The 25,850-nt window shown below is 38.9% G+C and overlaps 1 protein-coding gene across 1 annotated transcript in view; it reads left to right on the plus strand.

The window, feature by feature from the left end:
• fhit (fragile histidine triad diadenosine triphosphatase) overlaps nucleotides 1-20,763 on the plus strand; it is a 145,977-nt gene extending 125,214 nt beyond the window's left edge. The window contains exons 7-8 of the mRNA XM_030777829.1: nucleotides 20,389-20,499; nucleotides 20,672-20,763. Coding sequence (XP_030633689.1) covers nucleotides 20,389-20,490 — 102 coding nt within the window. The 3' untranslated portion in view covers nucleotides 20,491-20,499; nucleotides 20,672-20,763. The remainder of the gene's footprint in view (nucleotides 1-20,388; nucleotides 20,500-20,671) is intronic.
• Nucleotides 20,764-25,850: the final 5,087 nt, after the last annotated feature.

Below are 25,850 nucleotides of genomic sequence, written 5' to 3' on the forward strand. Positions count from 1 at the left end.
TTTCTTGAGAGTTCAAAAACTGTTGATCAGTGAACATCAAACCGTGGTGTCATGCAGAATATTCTAGATGTGCTTAGAGGCTGTCCCTTGGCTATCATTGGCAGAGCACTCAGGCAGGTCATCTGATGATCTTTCAGCCATTCAGCGTGTGACATTCAACAAATTTTACAACACTCGATTTACAGGCCTTGCCTTTGTTTTGTATTCATGGCCATGTTCCTCCAATGGTAGATTTATTTTCATTGACATAAAACAATGACTAGAATAGAATATTCAGCAGTACCGAGGTGTCAGAGAGAAAGACTGGAGACAGTCAACACACATAAATATGAAAAAGGACAAATCTATATATTCATACACATGACTTATAAGTGTATAAATATTTTGGGTTACATTTGAAGGATTTATCAAACTTGTGACAGAAAAGGGGAACAACAGGGTGTCACCTCATGTTGAAATCCCTTTCACTGCAGTCACACAAATAAAAGCATTCTGAAAGCTAAATTCATTACTTGTAAAGGTTAGGAGTTTTTAAAAATAAGTGTTTTGACCTTTTAATCAACCCAACAAAAAGAAGAAAAAAAAAGTACATTTATATTGCCTTAACTCATTTTTATCAGTTGTTAATGCAGAACAAAGGAAATTTAAGCTGGGATAATGTGCCACTTATATCAGCAGCTCAGTTTAATAATTTGGGCCCTACATATTAAAGACAGTTATCAGTCTGTTAAAAAATTTTCCATGGCACAAAAAAAAAAAAAAAAAACTTTCAGAGATGTCGGCTAGTGATTGCTCTTATTGGCAAATCCGTACAAAACCCGAGGTTTTTTTTTCACCTGATTATGGATTATTCATACATCTTTAAAATCTACAAGAAATGCAAATGAGCTAGAAAGTTCAAGCTCATGTTCAGGTTCAATGTAAGTGCATGAGTTCACTCACTAGCTTAACACCACATAAGAGAGGCTTAATGCTAGCACATGAGCCAGGGCATTTTATCCTGAGCACTCTCTAGTACTCTATGTGTATGCAGAGAGTCTGATTGAATTGTATTAGTCTCCCTTCTTAGAAGGAGGGATGGCTAAATTTAGGACTATTTAATTAGGAGTTAAAAAAAAAAAAAAGCCTGAGATGATGGTGCCAAGGTTACTTTTTGTTCATTCTGGACTGCCGTGGGGAGCTGAGAAGGAACCCAGTTACTGGACTACCATGCTTGTTATAGGAAGCAATGTCACTGCATGATTACAAGTTGTGCTGAAATTATTTCATCCAATTAGGAAAGACTCTCGTTCCTCTCTCCGGGTTTTTAAGAGAGAATATGAAACTTTCTTTTTCTTTCTTAGCTTGGTCGACGATGCATTATCACTTGTTTAACTGTTGTCCGGACTTTCCACCATTTTCGGTTTGACTTGACAAGAACTTTTTGATTTGCTCAGAGCTGATATAACTCATTTTTGAGTTCTTGATGAAATGATGAAACACTGAATTGAAATGTTTGAAGGCAAGCTAAAAACATTTACTAATCCTACTATTGCAGTTATGAGTCCAAACTTTTCAAGAGGTTATGTAAAAATATACAAATACAATTTTATCATGGCTGTAAAGTGATAGCCCAGCTGTTTTTTTTTTGTTCTCTTCTTTCTCTCTAGCAGGGAAAGGTCGTCCTGTACAAAACTGCCTTAAGAATGAATTCTCTATTATCAACGGTCTAGACATCAGCCGCTGAGAGTGTATTAGGAAATGTGGTAATGCTACACAGCACACAAGCCCAAAGTGTGCTTAATAGCTTCAACAATGCTGGTCACTTCTTGGTGAAAACTCAGATAAATCTGTGTCTTTCACACAGTAAGAGAGTCTCTCTCTTGGCTGTAGTGAATTAATCTCACTCATTTTGCATTGAGGCTATTTGCTTTCATTTCTCATTCTGCCTAGCTAATCAATAATTTGTCCCTAGTTTCTGTTCAATTTCCAAGTGGTGGTCTCCACGTGGAGTTATAATGGCTATGAAATGTAGTGACTCTAGAACCACCCTGATGCCATTTGATAGCTTTGTTCATTACATCTTTATCGATGGCACTCACCATAAAGTGTGAAGCCGCTGAGACACACTGTTCATATCCGGGGAGGGGGGGGGGGGGGGGGGGGGGGGGGGGGTTGGTGTGTGTGGGGTGCTCTGTTGTGTTTGGGTGTGATTTATCACCCAAAGCTTTTTGCTATATGGCAGCATTATTGGAGAACATGGAAGGGGGAGAGAGCAATGTAATGAGAAATATCAATGGATCCTCATGCTCCAGCCTGCACTGACAGTGCACTATCCATCTCAGTGACACTCACCTAGTTAACATTTTTATCAGAGGACCAAAATTTGTCTTTTTTTTTTTCTCCTCGCCCTCCCCTAACTCAGGAGCGAATATGAGTTTCCGCTAATAGTTAAGCTAAAGATGAAGAATCTAGAGCACTTCCCTTTGTAAATGATGAGAAATGGCTCTGAAATATAGTCTCATATATCTGGGTGCCCATAACTTGCCTGAGTGCTTAGCACAGACAGTACAGGCTTGTAGTGTTGACTTGTCAGTGTTTGTTCTGTGGTGGTTTCAGTTGTGTGATGACACAGACAAAGTCTGACATGGATGTAGTAGCACGGATCGTCTTCGAGTTCAAACTTCCCGTCTTTCCTTAAGGGCACAGGTCAGAAAAATGTTGCACGTGTAACAGTCAGATTTTGAAAGCATGATTTGATCTTGCCCGAGTACTAGATTTTTAGTTTGTCGTTACAGATGCTGGGCATCAATGGAATTTCCTTAACAACCCTACCGTGTGGTATGATCATCCAGAGAATGGAGAGCTGTCACCATCAACCCAAATTTTTGTTAATTGCTAAAAATTTGGCAACGCACTCAAGAGTTCTGGCTGTGATTCCGTGTTTGTTCTGTCTGGATTCCAACTTACTGAACACTTTGATTAATGAAACGCTCAATCGGTCGATAGGAATGAGGGCTGCGCTGCTGTAGGATCTGTCCTTTTAATGTACTTTTGCTCCTCTTGATTTCAGAAAAATAATGTCAGAACGTATTGTTCTCTAAAATAGTTCTGGGCGAGGATCTGCCATTGGCCGTACCTCTTGGACTTAGCGTCAGAGTAATGACTTAAGCATTGATTTCTACATAAAAGTCTTTATCTCGCACGTCGCTTACCCTCTTCAGTATCACAGAGCTCTTTTCTGTCCCTCTACTTTTAACTCCCGCAACTTTTTCGGTTTCAGCCCCTAGCATCTCCCATCTGTCTCGTTTGTGAAAGACGAGGCAGGCCATTCAGAGACACTACTGAATCTCCCACCGGGGTTTTTGACTTTGTCAGATTTATAAATGTCTTTGCCGTAATCTACTATTGACAACGTTCACTGACGGTGAACCTGTTCATTTTTCAGGCGTCTGCAGAACGAATAGGGCTAATTTTACCGAACATATGGAAAGACCATCAAGTTTCCTTATTTCTTCATCAAACTCGACTGCAAACATTTCCAAATGCCAATTGGCTGCCGGCACATGGAGGGCCTGTAATAAATGGCGCCATAAAACACATACCATCTGATCTTGAGCGCATTCAGCGCTTGGCGACGCCCATACACTCAACGCTTTTGAATGTAATTTTCCTGGTGAGACGAGTGTTTGGTAAGTGCAAGGGATGTCAGGAATGTGTTGATTTGCATCTAATTTGGAATGCTAATGTATCCAGGCAATGTGCTCGTCAAATTCATGATCAGCCCTGTATTCACCTTCACCGTCTCATTCACTCACACAGAAGGCTGCTTATCTGTTGACAGTGAGCCCAAATTCAATGTTTCAGTTAAAACATATAAAGCAGTTTTATACATACTGACATATTCAGTGTAGTGCTAATGACTTTAGGCTCTGCTATATATTGTTTGTTTATGTGTATTTTCCATAAAGAATTGTTTTAAGTATTAAAACCAAGAGAGAGGGATGATTAGCTGCAAGGTGCAACACTGTTGAGTTACTACAAGGTCTGCTTGTTTCATGGGAACACTTCTATTTGAGACGGACATAGCTGCTCATTATCAGGGTGCACATCTGTCATGATGAAAAGCTATTTATTTTGGACTCCGAAATGGCAAATTGCAAACATTTACTCTTCAGTTCAGTGGTGTTTGTGTTCTCTGTTGATCAGAATCTGGAAGGTAATAAATTTGTTTTGTAACTATCTGTTTTGGTAAATTTACTGTCTTCTTTTGTATTTAGGCCAGGTGTTGAAGAGTGAAAATACAGCGATCCTCATAATTAAAACTAATTTATTGGTAACATAATCACACAAGCAGAGAATTTCTCTCTCTCTCTCTCTCTCTCTCTCTCTCTCTCTCTCTCTCCCTCTCTCTCTCTCTCTCTCTCACTCAACTTAAAGCTTGATGTCACAGAGACTTACGACAATTGGACAAACATGAGTCAGTCTCAGAGAGGAAATTTGAAATATGTGAAGTCTGTAAATATTATGTTTGAATTAGGGTTGCGGGGCTTATCGAAAGTGGCAGGCAACAACAAAGGCAGTCTGAGTGGATGGCGCCAGCTAACCTTTTGCAGAAATCATTTCTCATTTACTTCAACTGTGTCCTCTTGTCTGCCCAGCTGCCTAAGGAGAGGAAACTGATGCGTCCTGACATCACTACTCTCCGTGGCACCTGCTGGGAAATTCTAATTTGATTTTAGAATATTCTAAAGTTTGATCATTTTCAATTCCCTCTATGTATTTTGTATTTGTGCATGACCTGTTTACTTTTTAGCCCTATAGCGAATGTTAGGCGAAACGAGGTACGGTCTGTTACATTTAGACCGTCACGACTGTGTTTAAGATCTAGTATTCTATAATAATCCACCGCACCTGCCTTCTGATTTCTTCTGGGAGTTGAGATTGCGCGGCTCGTTCGTGGGATAGTTCGTATACAGATTTTTTACAAGCATCTGCTTTGCAAATTACTTTGATAGCCTCTACTGAGGACATGAAGAGCAATTTCTTTTGGGTCCCAAATGGTAATGTCCCAGAAAAAGAAATCACAGACAAACAAGGGACGCTTTGGGATTGTCACAGATACATATATATTAACTGTATATATAAATCTGTGATTTTACAGTGCCATACAGTTTTCCCTTATACTCATGTGGTTTAATTATAGAGAGACTATGTAAATGAGTCATGCTTGCACCCTTTGCTATATATACACCAGAGCTCAAAGAAGAAACTTAAGGGATTTCTTACATTTAAGACTGAACCAGATAGTGAAACGCGTTAAGATGATTTGCGCACTCAGCTGCACTCGCCCGCTATTACCATGTTTGGACTAATACCATTTTTAAATACTTTTGAAATTTTCAGCTAGCACTATTTTTATAACCTTTAGCCCAGTACCTCAGATTAATTGCCCCAGTGAGGACCTTCTTGGATAAAGCTATTGCCTGCTAAATACGTGAATAGAGAAATGAGTAAACTTTTTTTTTTTTTTTCTTTTGGCGAAAGCCGTAGGCAAAGGTTCATGGTCTTTGAGAAGGTGATTTGGATTAATGTATTCAAATGAACCTGAAAGAGCCCACAGTCCATGCAAAGCACCTGAGCTCATCCAGAAGAGGAGAATTACTTCAGAGATGAAACACCTGCCAAGAATTGTGTGTGTTGGGGTGGGGTGAAGTGGGGGGGTGGGGGGGGGGGGTGCGGGGGTATTCTAATCACATGACTTTTGACACCCTTTCTGCCGAGTGCAGCAGTTCTCCCCTCGCCTCATTTAGAGATTAAGGCCTATGCTCATGGGCGTTTATATACCTGCAGGTCACTGCTGCTGCAGCTCAGCATGTCTTGAGATGTGATCTGACTTCCAATGGAAGAAAAAAGGGGGGGGGGGGGGGTGTTAGAACGAAAATGATAAGCGCTATATAAATACATTTTCTTACTCCTTTCTTTCTTTCTTTTTTTTAAAGAGAGAAAAACCGTTCTCTTCTTTGACTGTTCGTAAAATTATTGCCTTGGTAGTTTTCTCCTGAAATGGTGTAATTAAAGGCGATGAAGGGTTTAAAGTGGTGAGGCAGGAGAGCTGGAGATCTCCTTTTCAGGAGATTTTTAATTTGTTAGATTCTAAAAGCTTCTATGGTCTAAAAAGCCTCTATCAGGTTCTGCCTGATAATACTACTGTGGTATAATTCTTATGCAAAATACCTCTAATTAGAGTTACTGCATTTTAATAATTTGGGAATGGTTATCTCTGCTAAAGACAGTTTATTTCTGGGCATAATTGCACTGAAAAGATAATGTGAATATGCACATATCATTTGAACTTTGTGGTCCCCATAAAGTTTGCATGCACAAAGAATGATAAAATCTCATTTATTTCTGTGTTACAGTGAGCCTGTTTACCTGTCTTAGTTGTTTATCCTTAAATGACAATACTGACAACAAAAACAATCATTATTATTCATGGTAAGAGAGACAGAACTTTACAAAACTATTGATGCAGCATCTTAGACAGGTAGTCTAGTAATATTTTGAGTCTAAATTAGCCGAATGGATGCCTTTTTATTAGGAAAGAGTTTGTGGCCCTTAACGGACTGCAGTTTTGTGAAAATTAATCAGCTGTTTAATTGTATAAAAATGACCCTGTTTCAGGCACTGAATACATAGTGGAATGCAGTCTTCATAACCAGATGGCCACCCACAGTCCTCTTTGTGGGCTTAATTCAAATCTGAAAATAAACTCTCTTTCGCATACTTAATATCTGGTCTTAAAACATGTACCAGGCAAAGACAGGCATGTAGAATCTGATTGTGCTCCATCGCCGTCACAGCTGAGTGGGTTCTCAGGCCAGCCCTAACCGAGTCCGACACCTGCCCCGACATGGCTTTAGTGCCAGCATGGTGCCTGTCAGCATCTGCCTGCCCACCCTGGCTAGAGCCCCAGCATGGAGGATGTTAATCTGGCCATTGGCCTGGGCCAATTAGCCGCCCCCCATTCCCCTGGCTCTGATGTGTGTCCATGCTGGAGCTCTTCCTGTCCTAGGCCAGGCCATTACACCCCAGCTGCTTCTGTAACAGCAGGGTCCAAACACAAAGCTTTCGCTCCTCACAGCCACCCCAAACTCTCGTCCTCATTGGACGACGCACTCAGCCATTATTAAATAGCTTTCAAGCTATTTAATAATGTCTGTACCTGTGTACCTGGACTACTCCCACGGTGATTTTTCTTCACAAATCTGCTCTGATTAACTCCCAGCACCTGCGTGTTTCCATCTCTAGTCTCTTAGGGTATGAAATCCGAGAGATAACAACTACACGCGATTTGCTAGCAACTTGCACTTGGTCTTGAATCATTGTTTGAAAAAGGAAAAAAAAATAAATATTAGTATTATTATTATGGTCACATGGTAACACAGCATACTTCGCATCACAGTGTTTCAGAAACGAGGTCATCGTTGCTCCATTCTGAATAATAAGCTGTAGTCATGGATTGGTGTGACCTAGTGGAAATGAAGTCTATTTGCATAACACATGTAAATGAAAATGAAATTCAAAGTATAGTGGCTCACTTGAAAAAAAAAAAAAAACTAACAAAGTAAAATGAGTTCCAGACTGTTGACTGACAGGTTAAATTGATTCCTTTGAGAGCAGCCAGATGAAGTGATGGAGAGAATAAATCAGAGAGGACGTTCGGCTCACCGCTGCCGTCTTCAGCTGACACATATATTGAACAGGTGATGGCACCGTAGTAGACAAAATCCTGTTACCAATAAAGTTTCATGAATTTGCATGTTAATTAACTACTATCAGATTGAGTGTCGTTATCACAAGATGACAGAATTAATCAGCCCTTAAAGAGTGCATTTGAAAAAAAAAAAGAAAAAAAGAAAAGAAAAGAGGGAAAGGGGTGAGGTTGGTTCTGGAAATGTCCTGCACGTCTTTAAATATGAGAGACACAGTTTTTGAGGTAGGGCATTAGAGGGACAATCTCAAGGTAATGTCATTGAGGGGGGAAAGCAAAAAAAAAAAAAAGATTAAAAGGAGAGAAAGAGATAAATCCTCTGGCAGAATGTCATTGTTGGACTTATCAGGGGTGGGCTGTGTTGAAAACCGTTGGAGATTATTCAACGCGGGGTTTGACAAGGCCGTATCACCTCTGTGAGTTAACTAGAAATACTGTTACTTGGCAAATAGAATGCTCCTCACAGAACAACACAGAACTCCATCTGATACCTACGCTCGATTTTTCCATTGCCCTATCCACTTTTTGGGACAACAGTTTACAGACTAAAAAAGAAATAATTGTGACTTGTTTTGCTTTAAAACATTTATGCTCTACACAGACATGATGAAACACATGAATTAATGATGATTATTGTACAAATTTGAAGCTAAACCTCATTTTCCATTTGATAATGCTGTATTCAATTTTAATGCCATCACCTCATGCTCAAACCTTGTTGAGTGGTTTTGGAGAAGACTCAGGACCTTGAGGGAGTCCGAGCATCACCAACAGACTCCCCTTAGATTCTCTTCATCTTCACCATCTGTCAAAAGCAACAGCCCTGCAGCACCGCGATAACCGTGGCCTATATTTCCACAAAAAAAAAACCTTTGTATTCGGGGGTTCTAAACAAAAGGATAGCACTTATGACTTGGTGTTATGACCGCTGTCTGGTATTACTTATCAGCTGCATAATTTATGTCCACTGCTAGCCTGTAGCTAGCATCATTATGGTCAAAAAATGGTAAACACTCTCTAATAAGCACGCAATCTGGATATCTAAATAAGGTTTGAGGATACTTTGCTATGCTATATGTATGGTATGACACCAGTACATTCTTCCATGGTATCGTACAGTTCTTCCAAAATATATAAACTTCTACGGTGGGTAAGCTATCCCAAAATAGTCCCATGGATGGCAGAAACAGTCCAACAAATAGGCCTGGTTCCTTATCTGTCTGTAAGCTCACAGCTGTTCAGTGAATGTCAGTTATGCTGTCCAAGATTTCCAGTCTGCCTCGTCCAATAGGAGTGCCTTGAGTATGCTGTGAGTGACAGAGTTCATTCTGTTCGGTCAATACAGATACACTTTGGATCAATGTCCATTCCGAATATTGGTTTTAAGACTGGACATATATAAAAAGAGGCATTGTCGTGAGTACTTCAGAGGGGGAGACAGTGACTGGGTGAAAGCAATCCCATTTGACTCTGCTATGTGATTCTGACTACAAAATCAATGGCACTTAATAACTAAACAACCTCCTCCAAATGTACTCATTGATGTTGTGACAGGTCGTATTTAAGAAAGATTTTGGTCTTCTTGACTGAAGCATTATTTGAAAGACTGTTGCAATCCCAGGGCTGCCCTGTGACTGCTTCCCTTTTAAGCCTTATCCTGCACACAGCTTTGTGCCATATAAAAACTACTTACATTAGTTACAGCACCAGGGAAAGAGCAGATATTCGCTGAAATGATCGAGGTTATACAAAACCCCAGGGAAGAAAGTAATACATTACTGACAAAAATGCTATGCTTTCAATTAACATATGTGTTTGTTGAGGTAGTAATCACTTTGAGAGACATAAAGTTCAGAAATGAAGCTGTCAACAAGAGTTTTCAGGTATGCGCGTTCCTCTAACACCTACAGCTATGTCAATGTAAGAAATGGAAGCTGTGAAGATAAGATCGTCACGGCTTACTTTTAACCTCACAGAGCTATTTTTTGTGTTTTAATGTACAATCCTTGTTGTCACAATTGTTTTACTTTGGTTGAGCGCAGTTAAGCGTTCATGGTGTGTTAATTGCCCCAGTTTTAGAGTTCACAGGTGCCAACATTTAGTGATCAGGGGGCCATCCCCTCTGACCCGAGTTGGTTGATCTTTTCTATGTTTCTGTGAGTGAGAAGGCAAGGAAGCCGTGACTGAAAAGTCTTGATCTCACTTTTATCAAGCCTTACAGTTATCCTCCATTATAACTCATCGAGGTGTTCTTTTTGTAACAAAACCTTACATTTCCATTTTAAAAAGTTTAACCCTTTTTTGACATAGCAAAGCTTCAGCAAGCTCTGTAACATTATCAGAACAATAAGAAGTACCTTTTTGTTCTTTCTTCTGAGCTTGATTTTGTGCTAAATCTCAAAAAAAAAGAAAAAAGAAAAAAAATCGCATAAATGTTTGCATAACAGCTGACGTGTTTCTTTAGAAATGGATGAAGGCTTTTATTTTTCATATCCTCAGGAGCTTAACTAGAGAGAGTAAGACGCGGGTATACGATACACTTGAACAAGAACAAGAGGAGGAGGTTTGAATAGAGCAGAGCATTAAAACCACCCCCATAGTCAAAGTTGATTTTTGGAGCACATAAGTGGCTCATTGTTAAATGCGTATGACACCATCCAGCCACCCACACAGCGAGTGGCTTCTGATCATCACAGAAACTGCAGAGACAATTATCTGCAATTAGCGGTCAGAGGGGAGAGGGTGAGGCTTATATTTGACTCCTGTCCGTGTTTGGATTGTGTAAAATGGCTGTGCCGCCACTCAGAAGCTCTCCAGAAAAAAAACCCATTAATGAAATGACTATTGATTAATGCTGGTTAGTAATTGAATGCAAGGATTACTGGAAGCATGTCAGGTATTTTTTTTTTTTTTTTTTTTTAAATGTTTTTTGAAGTAATGCCATAATTATGGGTGAGGGAAAAATGCCTTTTATGAACAGTGTAGTATAAACAATGTTCTGAGCCTTATCCCCAAGATACAGCCTTACACACGACAAAGCATACTGCGGCAGCAAATCACAGTGATATCTCTGGGTGTATAGATACATTTTGTAAACATGAATGCTAGTTCAGTTACACAATATACAACATTCCTCTAATACTTGCAGCATCAGTAACTTTAAGACAATCATCATGTTTTAAATGTCCATCACGTATTTTCCTTTAACGCCGTTACATGGTAATACATTACGTCAACCACAGGAAGCGCTCCTCAGGTCTTTTTCACATCACTTAATCTCAGCTTTAAATTTATTGATGGTTATGTTTAATTTAAAAATGTCAGTCTTCATATTAATGAGGTCTTCCCTATGTGAAGTGCACCCGAGCGATGCATGCTGTTAATTCAAGTGTGATGCACTATGACCTTTTTCACAGGAGAGCATGTTTGCTACATGAAAGGAAAGTTTGCTTGTTTTCTCTCAGTGCTCTACCTGAAGCAAGTTTCACGCCTCACAGTTTTTTTTTCACAGTATATTTAGCTTCTATGTGGGGCCAGGTTTAAATATGCACCCCGTGTGTATGTGTATTTGTATGTGTATGAGAGAGAAAGAAAGACAGGAAGGGAGAGAGAGACAGAGAGAGAGAGAATTTTAGGTAATTTTTATGTAATTAGTTAATTTTTGTTTTCTTTGTCCTTAGATAGATAGATAGATAGATAGATAGATAGATAGATAGATAGATAGATAGATTTATACGCACTATGTATTTTATATGACATATTTCTCTTGTTAAGGATTTGTTTTTCTTTTTTTCCTGTTTTTTCCCCCCATTTACTACCAGCTTGCTGGCTCTCAAGTCATCATTGCAGTGAGCTGATAAAAGCCCTTCTGTTCACACTCAAGGTACCCTTTAAGAGAATGCTCTGTCCCCCCACCCCCACCCCTCTCCCGTGGAACTCCTCAAATGAAAAGTATGCGCACACTTCATTCCATGGATATCCATGGATATGCGATGATCTTGTCCCAGAGATTGTCATCTGTCTGGACATCTGGTGTTTATCCTCATTTTCTATCATAACAACTATTCAAGCATGTGATTGCTAAATTAACATCCAACTCAAATGTCAGTCCTAATAGTGATGCTTAGCTTCCTTCATAATCATTGTAATATGTGGCAATCTTGGAGTTTTTGTGGCCATTAGCAACACATTTCAGGTAATTTTGATGTTGATTGACAAAGACAAAAAGCTGCTTGGCTAGGTGACAGCGCGCAAATAAGCCGTGTGAAATAACGACCCCGTTTTCGCCAGGAAAACCCTATGCACATGTGTGGTACTGCAATTACAGTGCATTACTTAGCACCGTCTTTCATTAGGTTTTCATAGCCGTTGGAAAGGTCATCGTAAAAGCACTTGGTTTATACCTACTGTTTGGAGAGGTCTTAAGGACAATGTGGTGATGCTTTTTGTAGTCTGTGGGCTGTACAGGATGGTGTGTCCTGCTTTCTCATTGTGGTTTCTCACTCAATATTTTTTTCTTTCTTTTTTTTCTTGTTCAAAAGCATTGTACCTACGTAAGACGTTGCTCACGCTTTGAGTACCATAGGGGACAGTGTGTACCTTAGGGACAAAAGGGCTCCATTTTGATAATATGCCACCGCTGCTGTTTGGGATGTTAAACTAAAACAGAGAACTAAACTATGAACAAAAGGAAACTGTGTTGTATGTGCAGGCATGAAAAAGAGTTGAAAGTTTCTGAATATAGGGTGTGGGTATGACGTAAGCCCCTGTAGGAAAGACTGAGTGAGGCAGAAATACCAGTCCTGGTTTAATTAGCACTCTCTCACTCTTCTGCTGAATTGTTGTCCCATACCCTCACTGTGAAAGTTGTCCCTCTTGGATTCCCAAGATGGGGAAGGGGGGGGGGGGGGGGGGGGATGCAAGACATATCGTCAGTGTGAGTAATTAGTCTTCATCGTGAGAGAAGCCACTGGATGTTGTGACACACAACAGATTGTCCAGTAGTCCACTGAGACGTCTTGTCACCCTGCGCTGGGCCAGTTGAGTGCCTGTTTCCCATTCATTTACAGCAGGACTGGAAGCCAGCCAAAACTCAGCAGACATACTGAGCAGAAGATAGAGTAAATCTGATCCTTTTCCATTCCACATACTGTAGTTTTGTAATTTTCTAGCTTCTCAGCTTTTTTTTTTTTTGAAGTACATGCATTGTCTTTGCTGCTTTTGTTCCTGTCAATCAGCAAAAAATGTCACAAACTAAGAAATTCATCAGAGAACATGAAAACAGATGTTGTCACTTAGCATCTTTTTTTTCCCCCCGTTACAACAGAGCTCTTTGTCAAACTCGTTTTGACAGCCGATCACTTTTTATAACGCTGAGAAAATGCTCACTCTTCGAATGCCACGTTTTACATTTGCTTTAATTACCTGCAAATGGCGAGAAACTGACAGCATCGTAAATGAGATGGAATACATTAGTTGCGAAATCAGGTCTGGGTGTTTGAAAAGTGCAAAGAAAGGACAGATTTACTGTCTGTCTCCTTAATCCAGTTCCTTAGACGGGTGGCTTACTGCAAAGGTAAATGACAGTTTGTGTGACGGAGCGTTGTGAAGAGAAATCATTACTGTTACACAGAGGAAAACGATATTATGAAGTCTGAGAAAGAGAGAGAGAAAGAGAGAGCGAGAGAGAGAGAGAAAGAGAAAGCAAGAGAGAGACAGAGAGAGAGAGAGAGAGAGAGAGAGAGAGAGGTCCAATGTGATCTGACAGAGCGAGATAATGGAGGATGAGAGCGGCCAGCCATTCAGGACAGAGGAACTGAAGGTCAACCCTTTGATAAAGGTCAGGTCTCTCTTCTCTGTCAGTATCGAGATGCCTTTGGATTTCCGATTCTGACACAGCTAATCCTGAAGCAGCTGTGAGCTTTCATCAAAGCTCCACTTTCCTATTAAACCTTTGTGTTCTGTGCATTAAAGCCAAGCTATCAGACTCAATTATTTCCTGACTACTGGCCACTGAGAGCTTTCTGAAGATTTTCTTTATTTCTTCGTGAAATGAAGTTTAAAAAAAAAAAAAAAGAAAATGTCATTAAAGTATGCACACACAACTCTGTGGACTATTAAAATAGATTGTGCAGACTTTTCTGACATAGTACAGGGGACATTCATAGCAATGTTATTAATCTTGATGGGGTCTAAGGCTCAACTTGTTTTCAATTCAAACCATTTTCCTTATTAAAATACATTTATTGGGGGGTTTTTTGTTGTTGTCAATGTAGTTGTTGTTTGTTGTTTGTTTTTGTTTTTTTGGCACGATGGAATTAATTATTTTAATTTGTGGAGTATAGACATGCTATACCACAGCAATATCATGTACTACGGATTTAGGGAAACACAGACCCATTGACTCATCATATAATTTTGTCTCATTGTCGCCACCCAGCCATTATGAGAATACAGAATACCCTCACCACACCTGGTCCAGAGCTGGAACCATTCAGTTCTTTCAGTGAATGCAACTAAGATAATAGTCAACTATTCCTGAGAGTCAAATGGAGCAAGGTTCTTCAATCATTCATCCAAGAGAGAGAGATGATTTGAATCATGTGGGTTTTCTCTCTTTCATCAAAAAGGAGAATCCAGAAACAGACATTAATTAGTAAAAGGGTCCGAGGTTTTTGTAATTCTGTTTGATGGTACGTAATTGGGTAAAAAAAAATGCAACATTTCATCTTCTTTAATGAAAAAAAAAAAAAAACGTGATTTTCAAATGAGCACATATAGAATTAGTTGTTGTATGCTCTGAAATTAAGAAAATGATTGAGCCATTGAGATAGTCCAGGGAATTTGTGTGAGGGAAAACATATTGTAGAAGAGTCTCCTTCCCTCAGTATTTCTCATCAACGCTTACTCAGTACCAGAGTCGGTGATAAAAGTTGTAATGAATTCTCTTTGGCTTGTTATTGTTCACTGCAAATCACGAGATGTGCCATCTCCATCCAATGTTTATGTTTCCTATGATGAGAGAGAAAAATCTGGGTGGAAAAGAAAACACTGTATAATACTATAATAGGTATATCAGGGTTTCTGTTAGCCAATAATTACCGTTTTTTGCCCAGTAAAATTTATTAAAAAAAAAAAAAAGAAAGAAAAAAAAAAGATAAATTAAAACTTGCCGGTCAAAATGTGGGGTAATAAAGCTCATACAAAATGTAGCTATAAAGGCTAACCCTAAACAAGGACATTTCTGTTTTGACAGTGAAACAGCCTATTGACAGCATTACAAACTGCTAAGACACATTGGACACATTTGATTTTAAGTCAGCAGCAGAGGACTTTCATATGTTAAAGGTTACAGATGTTTCGTTATAACCTACATTTTAGTGGCTGATGTAGAGGTTTTGCCCAATCATTACTGTTCGTTTTGCTTAATCGTTACTGTTCATTAAATAGTCAAACTGATTTTAGGTCGTTGTCATTCTTTTGTCAACCAAGGCGTATGTTATATTTGCATCTGTAGCATTTGTTACTGACTGTTATTGAAACGTGACCAGTAAGTTTCAAATTTATCCGGTAAAATAAATTCTTTCTGGACACCGGACCGGCAAGAAAAGGTCCTAACGGAAACTCCCTGATGTATACCACTTCTAATAATCCATAAGGATAAAACAGTGTGAGGTCAGAGACAAATTCGGCCTTAAAAACTGCTTAATTCAATTCTTGGCTCTTTCAGTAGTGACGACATGATCATTTAATGGTATTTGACAAAGCTATGACCATCTCTCTCTCTCCATCTATTGTATATTAAAGACCTCTCTAGGGAATAGGTCATGCAATCTCACTTTAGCACTAATACACAAATAAACATAATCTCACTAAGAAAAGCTGTTTGGTTGTTTTCCTAGATAAGCAATGTCTGTATGAACTCTCAGAAAGCCAGTCTTAAGACTTTTATGATCTGTGAGAGACAGTAGGGAGAAGATGACACTGAGGTCAAAATGTTCCTCTTCACCTCAAGGTCACTGTTTAATGAAAGCATGTCCTGCTTGACTTATGAGGTCACACCCTGTATATGCTATGACACAGGGTAACAGTCAAAGAAAATGGGGTTACCAAGGGGTTAATCAAGTCCAATTTTTCTTACCTCAAGATACACTATCACCTGGCTGACTTTTCTAGAAGGCCTGGTTTCTCTCAAGGTTCTTTAGAAAACTTTGAATGTAGACATGATTTCTCAATTTTTAAAACCCCAGTGAATTCAAGCCCGGAATCCAGGTTCAAGGCTGTCTAACTGTGAGTGTGTTGATGGAACAAATAGAAGTCTTCTGTCTTTGTTTAACTTGAAAGGTCTGCATTAACACTGAAACAATGTCTTGATGGAATTACATAAGCAACTTAAGTTCAAGACCTTTTTCTTTTCTTCTTTTCTTTTCATAAAACCGTACTGCTTAGAAATCTTGGGCTACTTGGATAGGATTTCATTCAGTGGTATTCAGAGGGCAATTAACAAAGACTATTTCTCTTCATCTCTATGTCTCTACATCACCAAAAAAAAGAAATCATTCCGTCAAAGTGGATAAATTTGGAGTAACCCACCGAAGCAAACTAGAAATGTCCTTTCAGACAATGGTATATCTGCTTTTGTGTCCTCCGTCGAGATATATTGTCCTCGTGGCGTGTTATCTACTTGATATTCACATGAAGGCTGACAAATCCAAAGTCAGGTCAGAGTCTGCTCTCTCCCTGTGGTGTGTAGAACAGTGGGGAAAGTCACATGATGGGGATGGCAAGCGAGCCAACCAATTAGAACACACCATGTTTTAGAATCCACATTGCAATGTCTCTCGAGCTTAATAACACAGCCAAGGAACACAGGCATGCATGACAAGCTGTCATGGCAGGGACTTTTCTTCTTTTTTTCTTTTTTTTTTAAATCTGGGGAATATTATTTTTTTGCGGGGTAATTACTGTACCAGATGCTAAAATGTATTTACATGCCATCGAGATGGCCCCCGTCACAGCAGAGGGACAGGAGGAGAAGCCTGCAGACAATCTGTTCAGACCCTGCTGGTGGGAGTTTCTTCTCCCTCCTCTAAGTGCTTACTGTACAGAAACTCATCTCACAGTACAGTGGCCAGCTCAGTAACACAGAATATCAGGGGGTCAGAGAATATTACCTTGTCAATTAAACCGCACATGCTTAAAAACCCATCGTGAGGAAGACTACAATTACTAACTGATGCTGTTTGGGTTTAAGTGTCACATGAATGTGATGTGTTTCTGTATGCTTTCTTTCTTTCTGTTCCACTGGATGCACGTTCAGTTCCCTATGTGTGTGGATGTGGAACAGTTAGCTGGTTAATGCAATAAGGGGTGAGAGCTCGATTTTTTTTTGTCCATTATTATACCGTGGTCTCTGTTCTAAGCCATTTTTCCAGCCTCTTAGGACTGTGGCTGTGTGTGTCTTCATATTTCCATTACTGTGTTTAAGTCCTTCATCCATACGTTATCTGTCATTTGATCTCTGTAAATCCATTTATACCAGGTTTGCTGATTCTTACACACCAAGGCATATATGTTGTTATTTCCTTTCTGCGTTATTTTCTGGGGTGAAATTTAAGTCGGTGAATGTCAGTTTACAAAAACAAAAAAGAATCCGGTAAAACCGATTGAATCATTAAAAAGCAGCCGACGCAGAGATAGCTAGACTCCGCCTTCTGGATTTCATTTGTTCAGCTATAATTATGTGCTGACCCCCTGTGTCAGGTTTCCTAACTGCTAAGTGTAAGACGAGGTCTTAGTGTCGCGAACCAGGCAGATCACAATGAACTGTCGACTTTTACAAGAGTATTCTGCTAAATGTCAAGAGGCACTGCAAAAAGCCCATCATACCCCACCATTTTACACTGATATATGTCTTTAATAAAGACATAAATTGAAACATTAATGTGCCTGGGGGAATGTGATTCACACATGCCGGCTTTTTCACATGCAGCGATGGTCCCCTTTGTCGGCATCCAGACGACCGCAAGGCATACTATCCGCGGACGCCTTCAGTCACATGGCAGAAACAGAGGCTGCTCTACGGGGAGGCTGCACTGTGGAGCTTTTCATACGCCCTTAGGGTGAAACACACACAAGTGCGTGTTTAGACACCTGTACTCCAGTTAGCATGGAAACATGTGGCTTGGTTTTTCTTCCTCAGCCTGTAGCCTGCAGAGATAAGTGTCTTTCATGGAAACATGCAGAGTTGTTTCACTAGTAACACCATTCTCTCTGAAGGGCCTCCTAGTGTAAGCTATTGTAGTGTGAGTGTATGAACTACAGGTCTAAATGACCTATTACATCATTATTAACACTTGATGTAGCGGTCCAAGTTAGTGATCGTTGGATAGTGTGTGTTAGAAAGCTACTAAGAGTATAACAGTATCCAGAATATCCACCTGACTGGTGAATACATCAAACCCTGATCTCCAGTTTTTTTAACTCCATGTTTCTCTTAATGGAAATGATCATGAAATATGCTCATTGAAATACACTCACTTCATAATGTATACTCCATTTGTCATGGATTGAAGATAATCCAATAAATATGTCAGAATTACATAGAAATCTTTCTCGTTATGGTTGCTCTGTTTCAATATTTAGATAAATATCTGTTCTATGGCCATTTATATCCATTCAGTGAAAGGCAGTTTATGACAGGTGCTGTTTTGACTTGAGGTATTCAAACACATTCCATTTCCACACCTGCACAGTGATGAAACTGTATAAAATGACATAGCAGTCGACTAACAGCTGTTATTTGAGTAGAATTTAATGAAATGATTTTTCCAGGATTCTTACAGTCTTGTCCTGTAACATCCATTGTTCATCGTGAGCACATTACTTAATCTTTATGAAGAAGCTGTACGATCATTTAAGTTGAGTGCTTTGCGCAATGTCACGGATAGGAGGCAGTTGGTTTGTGACCTACAGTAAAAAGTAATACAAATTAATCTTCTCATGTGATGCAATGTTTTGACAGTGTACGAGTACATCTGTAGTGCTGCATTGTTAAGTACACAATATGGAGTATTTATTTTATTTATAAAATGTCTCGGTTGGTGCAACACCAAGGACAGAGATGTGATTCCGCGGCATTTTCAATTAATTCCAATGGATAATTCCACCATGTGAAATCTTCTGTGTCATGTACAGTGTAGCTTTTCTCCCTTTGTAAGAAAATCACAAACTATGGCCAAGCTCACTTCAGTCTCTTCACCAAGGAATGTTATCATCTACTCGTCGCAAAATGTCCTGTAGGGGAAACAGAGGAGATCCTAATACAGTGCGATTTGCCTGTGCTGAGTCGACGATGCAGAATGATCAGTGCATTTTGTCTCTTTCTCTAAGAGCAGATGAACAGAGAAAAGGTCTAGACAAACCACTCTATGAGACTCAATCTCTTCCGTACATTAACATATTCTTCCCAAATATGAAACATGACTAATCTCATAGGACTTAACAAAACAAACAAAAAGGCAAAGCAAACAAAAAAACAAAGATTCTGTTAATGTTGTTACAGATTACATTCCAAAATGTGCATCGTCATGCTCCAGAAGACTATGCAGTAAAGAGTAAACTCCTCTTTAAAAAATACGAAAGAAACAAATAAGCATTATTCTTATAGCATACGACTTGGTTATATGTTTTTTTTTTTTTAATTCACACTTTACTTTTGAATAATTTCAAAAATTTTATTTGTTGGTGGGCTGCTTTATCACTGCGTATGCCTGATAGCATGAGCCTTATTAATTCCCCACCATATTTGTCTAATTATTGTTTGTAAGCATGGATAAGCATATCCTACTCATTTCAGGAATTTGAAATAAATACTGTTCTGAATATTATCTAATAAAATGAAAGTTTCATTACTTTTGGTCATAAACCATCCATTAGTGCTTCCAGTTTTGTTTTTTTTTTTCCAGTATTTTCAAATTCCCCTCATGACTCACACCAGATGCTTGTGAACGCTGCGACACTTTCTAGAACTTTGCTGTGCATCCTGAGGGACACATTAGTCAAAAAAAAAAAAAATCTTTTATTTCTTTCCAAACTGTATACCATTAAAAGGAACTCAACGGATGTTCGAATTGAATATGTCACATTCAGTGTTTTTCATAGCTGTACTCAATGACCCATTATGGCTTCTCGCAGTGCACATTGTGAAAGGGGAGAGACATTTTCTTTGTGCTTAGAAACCCTCCTTTTGCTTAAAGTGACTATAGAGTCATAACAATGATCCTTGCAGGTACATTATGAGACTGTTAAAATGTACTAATATACTCTCAGTTATATTTTTGCAATCCATGGCAAATGAGATTCCCCATTATTCTATTGTCTGATCCGTTTTAGGAGGTTTGCACTGCTGTAGAGGTGAAGTCATTTATTAAATGCTGAGATATATAAATGAACAGTTCTCCAAAAATGATCATTTTCACCGTAATGGTAAAATATGAGAATAAAAAGTTATGTCTGTTTAGCCTTTGACTGGGGTTTAGTTATGCAGTAAACTGAAATGCCAAGTAGACTAACTGATCAGAAGTGTCTATATAAAATGAATTTTAAACTGATACTAATGTGCTTTTTGTGCTCAGCTTCAGAAACACGACAAGGAGGATGAAGATAATCCTGCCAAATGGAGAACAGAAGAGGAAATGGGCAGAGAGGCTGCAGATTTGAGAAAACTCTTCAGCTAACTTCAATGGGTAAACATCCAACCTTGTATTCAAACATACAAATAATCTGTCTAGATAACATATGTGGTTTTAACTAGCCGGTCAGGTTGTAAATATTTTAATGTATGATGGCAGTTGTTATAAGTGTTAATATTTACTAAGGCTGAGCTGCAAATGTACATGACTTTCTTTCTTTTACCAGGTGCTATCCATACTCAGGAAAATCTGTTCGACCAAGATGGGTTTTGTTTGTAGGGGGTTTGTTGCATTTCATGTATCAGGCATGATTTGAGATCATTAAATATCAATATGTTTCTATTCAGGCTGTGTCTACAGTTGTTATTGTCATAAAGAAAGGTTTATCCATTTTTTTTTATCTTTTCACCATTGTATTTTTACTCTAAAATATTTCACTCTTAATGGAAGATGGATACATTCTACTGGCTATTACAGTTGCTTTTCAAAATGTTAACATTAACTTCCTTGTATCTGGAAACAATGGGAGTACACGAGGCAGAGAGAAAAAAAAGAAAGAAAAGAAAAAAAAAAAAAGATAGCAAGCCAGATCTCACATTCGTGTACCTCACATGCTCTGTTATAATTTATATGAAGATAAGAAGTCAGTAATGGAAAAAATGTGCAAAAAAAGTGAACCTTTCCCTCAAAATAAGTTCTCGCTGTTTTGTAGCTCAGTGTAATATGATGATCTTCGAGTGACACGGATACAAAATGCTACAGGGCCAGTATTTCAGTAATATGTTTGAAATGCAGTGCTATGGAACACTGAACTAAACCCCCAAAGGTTCTGACTCCACCAGGACAAATTCAGTATCAAAAAATGATGTATGGAAAGTCTCAGACTAAAAGGGTAGATCGACCTTGAGTATTCTTTAAATCTTTAATAATATGGAAATGTAAAGGTTTAAAGAGAATATCCAAGGTCAATGTTTCCTCTAAATGTGTTGAATCTCAGATATCAATTTTTGATATCTGTGTACTTAACCTACAGGACGCGGTCTAAGGCCGTCTGGCATGGCATGTAAACCGGCGAAAATATCGATAAGAAAAAGGTCAGCCACAGAAAGTCAAAGGTCAATGTATTGTTAGTAAACAATCTGCCATAGTAGCTGTAGTATCTTTGTTCAGTTCAAATCAGTTTAGCTGTGCTGAGGGTTTACCCCTGACATAGGTCAGTAAAAAGCAATAGACCTCACTCTTTCAAATGCTATATGCTTTCACTGGATGCTGACCTGTATGGACTGGCTTCATGACTACTGAAATGATTTTTTATTCTAAAATTCCATGTTTGAAGGATACTCAACCTCATACGGGATTTGGGCATATTGTCAATAAAAGTTGCTATAGGAGGTTTGATGCTTTGCACCCTGGCATTGTTTTTATATCACTTTGGAAGAACAAAACTACTGTAATTCAGCTTATCTATAGCAAGAAGCTAGTTTGACCTAGAATTTAAACTTGTATCAGGGGAATTTAAACCAGTGTTAGGAATCTTAGGTGCGTCAGAGTGCATACGGTATATGTGGCAGGCTTACTGACAATATGTGAATTTGCTGCTGTTTGGTTGTCAATATTTTGGGGTTGGCCTTTTTTTTTTTAATCAGTTCCAACCTCATACCTGCAAATGTTTACGGCGCTGTAAATAAATAACTATAAAATTTATAAGTTAAATTTTGAACAGGGCTTATTCAAAAGGAAAGAGTCAATACCTTCTTTTCATCGACAGTATTTTCTCAGTGTTTATATTTGCTTGAAAGAACCATTACCTGAGTGTGGAGGGGTAGTTACACCTGACATATAACACTCTAGAGACTACATTGACTTTTATCCCTTTATCAGCATGGATATGAAATGAGGCTGACTCGCCTTTTTTATTCGTCTGGAAAAGGAAATACAATTCTGACAGAGCAATGCCTAAAAGCCCATAGCCCTTTTTGCAGTAATCAAGTTGTAAAAGGCACCATGAATTTTCAACAATGTTATTAACCATGAGGGATTCCTTTAAGGAAATAGATTAAAGAGTGTTAGAAGAAAATCTATCAAATACAGCTCAACAGAGATGAAAAATCACTCAGCTTAAACCAAGAGAAACGTTTTGGCCACATATGAAAAGCATGACAGAGAATACCTTCAGGTTGAAGCTAGTCTGATGCCCTCCTAGTGCTGTGTGTTGTTTGTTTGATGGTGACACTGCTATTGATCCTGATGTGAAATAATTAGTGTGAACATATTAAAATGGGATATCCTTTAAGCATGTTGAATATAATTAGCTATCTGAAATTAATTTTAAATAAATTGTGCATGGTGTGGAATTTCAATTACAATGCCTGCCGAGAGTTGGTTTTTTAATGGTTTTCTCCGAGGAGCGTTATTTACTGACACACGGTTTAATTACCTCTCTGACATAGTTGCTGGTCTAATGGCTCTTACATCTTTTAAAGGATTATGAGGTCATTGATGTAATAACTTCATGAATCTTCCTGCGGAGGCACACTGAAGCTTTTCTTTATGAAACATTTTCATACTGTGTTGCATGTCATCAAGTTACTGTCAGTAGAAAACAACACATTTAATATGAACAATATTGGAGAGAGAGTCTGACAGACAGAATGAAAACAAAATGTTCAGCAGAAGAAAGTTCAAAATTCAGTCACTTTAAAAATTTAAAACATAATAACATTCTTTCGAACAACTTTTGAAATATAAAGTGTCCCTTAATGTGTATGTCTTAGAACAGTAAAGAATAAACCTCATTTTACCAATCAGCTATTCATTCTCTCTCAGCTCACCATATTTATAAGTTAACTTTTGGGTATACACAAAGACTTAACATGTAACATGATACGTAATAATATAACTACGTAAGTACATATAAACAAGTTCCCTTTTTAGAAAATTTCACAGAACATTCTCCCACGAAATCTGTCATTCATCTCTGAAGACGGCATCTGTGGGCATATACTCCTCTGTGATCTAATAGTGTCTCAGCCTTGTGGATAACATCACCAGAGAGAAAGGGCTACATTTGTTAGTTCTCCCACAGCGAATGTGTCTTAGATTGTGGGTGGTGCTCCCGCATATTACAGACATCATTTGTGGTTAATGGCTTCACAGCTGAAACACATTTGCGGGTCTAACTAAATGGATGTGTCTCCCATTACTTGTGCTTTGGGACACCCGGAGTGCCTCTGGGGTAATGTTCTTTTTCCTCCCTGTCCTCTGTATTTTAATCATTAGCATCATCATTCTAGGGATGAGAATATAATGGCCTGAAGGGTCTGGGGTTGAGGAACACAGCCCCATTAATGACCATTTTAACAACTGGCCATCTTTCCGGTTCAGTTTAAGTGCCATATGTGGTTACTTATCAGTTACTAGAAGCTCTTTGCGTCGCCGAATCCATGGATCCATCGGAGAGAACGGAAAAGGATAAGACCCTGTGCTGTCCCTCTTTCATTTCAGCTTTGAGTTACAAGGGAGACATGTTAACTTAGACCGCAAAAGCTCCTTATATAAGCGCTGCTTTGTACCGCATCCGCGCAACAGAACATCTTAAAATAAGAGTCTGATAACGTGACATGTACCTCAGGTATCACAATAGCTGTTAACGACGATAAAGTTTGTTATTTTTCGTGATGACTTCCTTGTGACTAACCAGTCAAATTACACCCACGATACTCCTACCACATGTCAATTCCTGAACGTAACAGAATGAGAAACTCTACATGTCAGTAGGAGGAACCGATGTGTACTTCTGTAATTTAACAGTAAACAAACCAAGATGTTTTAGAACCAAAAGTGGTTGACAAAGGTCAGTCAGTTCATGATTAACCAGCTGTCATGGAATTGCTGTTAAATCCAAATCTGTTTTGCACTGCTGAAGTACACAGCAAAGGTAAGCTATATTCAGCAGCCCTGAAAAATTCATTTATCTGTGGGTCACACAATATTTCAAATGGCCTTGTCAGTAACATACATTCAATTTAACTGAACTTGTATAGGTTTACTATGGAAAGGTGTTGTTACTCTGGCATAACTAATACAATGAGCACACATCATCATTGCTGTTGAAAAAAAAAGAAAGACAGAGAAAAAAACTGAACTCCCGATTTCAAACTTCTTAATTAATTAAGAGTACATTATGTTACATGAGATTGGAGAGGTCCAAAGAGGCCCCTTTTCATGTACTTTGCCTTTGGCTAATGAAATGAATTGATTATGTAAGCCATCACAGTACAGCCCTTTGCCGGCGGACCTCAGAATCTAGAGGTCCCTGGATGGAGATACCCCCAGGAAATGATGTCAATAACATGTCAATCAATCCACCACCCTCACTCCTCCATGTACTGGGTCACCACTGCATTAATTGTACATTGGCATACTGGAAGAATTTTCCCCTGGCTGAGTAGACAAAGTTTAAATCGTTCCATCTTTGTGTGTACGAGAAAGTAGTGAAACGTGACGCATGCAAACATGCACACACACACACACACACACACACACATATATATATATATATAGAGAGAGAGAGAGAGAGAGAGAGAGAGAGAGAGAGAGAGAGAGAGAGAGAAAGAGAGAGGTTACCACAGTATAATTTATCCTACAACACTGACTCTGAAATCAATGGTATTAGTAGTTGTTTTCTTTTTCTCATATTCAATCAGCATTCTTGCTGTGGTACTCTCCTCAGCCTAGGAATATTATATCATGATTTTCTGATATTTTTTCCACACTCCAATTCATGTTTAACTCCTCATAATGTCCACCGACTTACTGAATCTTAGTCATTCAGATGGGTTTTGCTGTACTGACCTCGAATAAATGATTTGTTGAATCTCTCAAGAAACACCTGACAATATCTGGAGCAGTCAGCTGAAGCACAGCAGGTAAGAGGCACTCAGCAAGATTCCTCAGGGACCTGCAATCCAGCCTGGATCCCTCATGCCTCTCTCCCCTCCATGGTTAAGTGACACCTTTCTCCCCCAGGCTGAGTGCAAGACCTGCAGGGCATTTCAAATGGTCCTTTGATCTCTGCCTTCATTTCGACTGAAGTTCCTCAAGTGAAGAGAAAAGAAGAAGAAAAATGGTGAAGTGTTACTACTCACAGCTGTTTTATAATGAACAAAGTGCTACTAAGAAGAACCCTTCAACCCTTAAAAATGCCTGTTCAGCAACATATTGCAAAGTAATGGGTGAACGCATCAAGAATTCTACAAATACCAGTTTTCAACGGCTATTTTTGTTCCTCTGGGTGTGTGTGTGTGTGTGTGTGTGTGGGGGTGTGCGGCGTGTGCGGCGTCTGCGTGTGGGTGCGTGCACACGCGCAGAAGTCTGCAGGACTGAGAATGTGAACATATGCAGTA

This window comes from Chanos chanos, chromosome 6 (assembly GCF_902362185.1).
Source record: "Chanos chanos chromosome 6, fChaCha1.1, whole genome shotgun sequence".
NCBI lineage: Eukaryota > Metazoa > Chordata > Actinopteri > Gonorynchiformes > Chanidae > Chanos > Chanos chanos.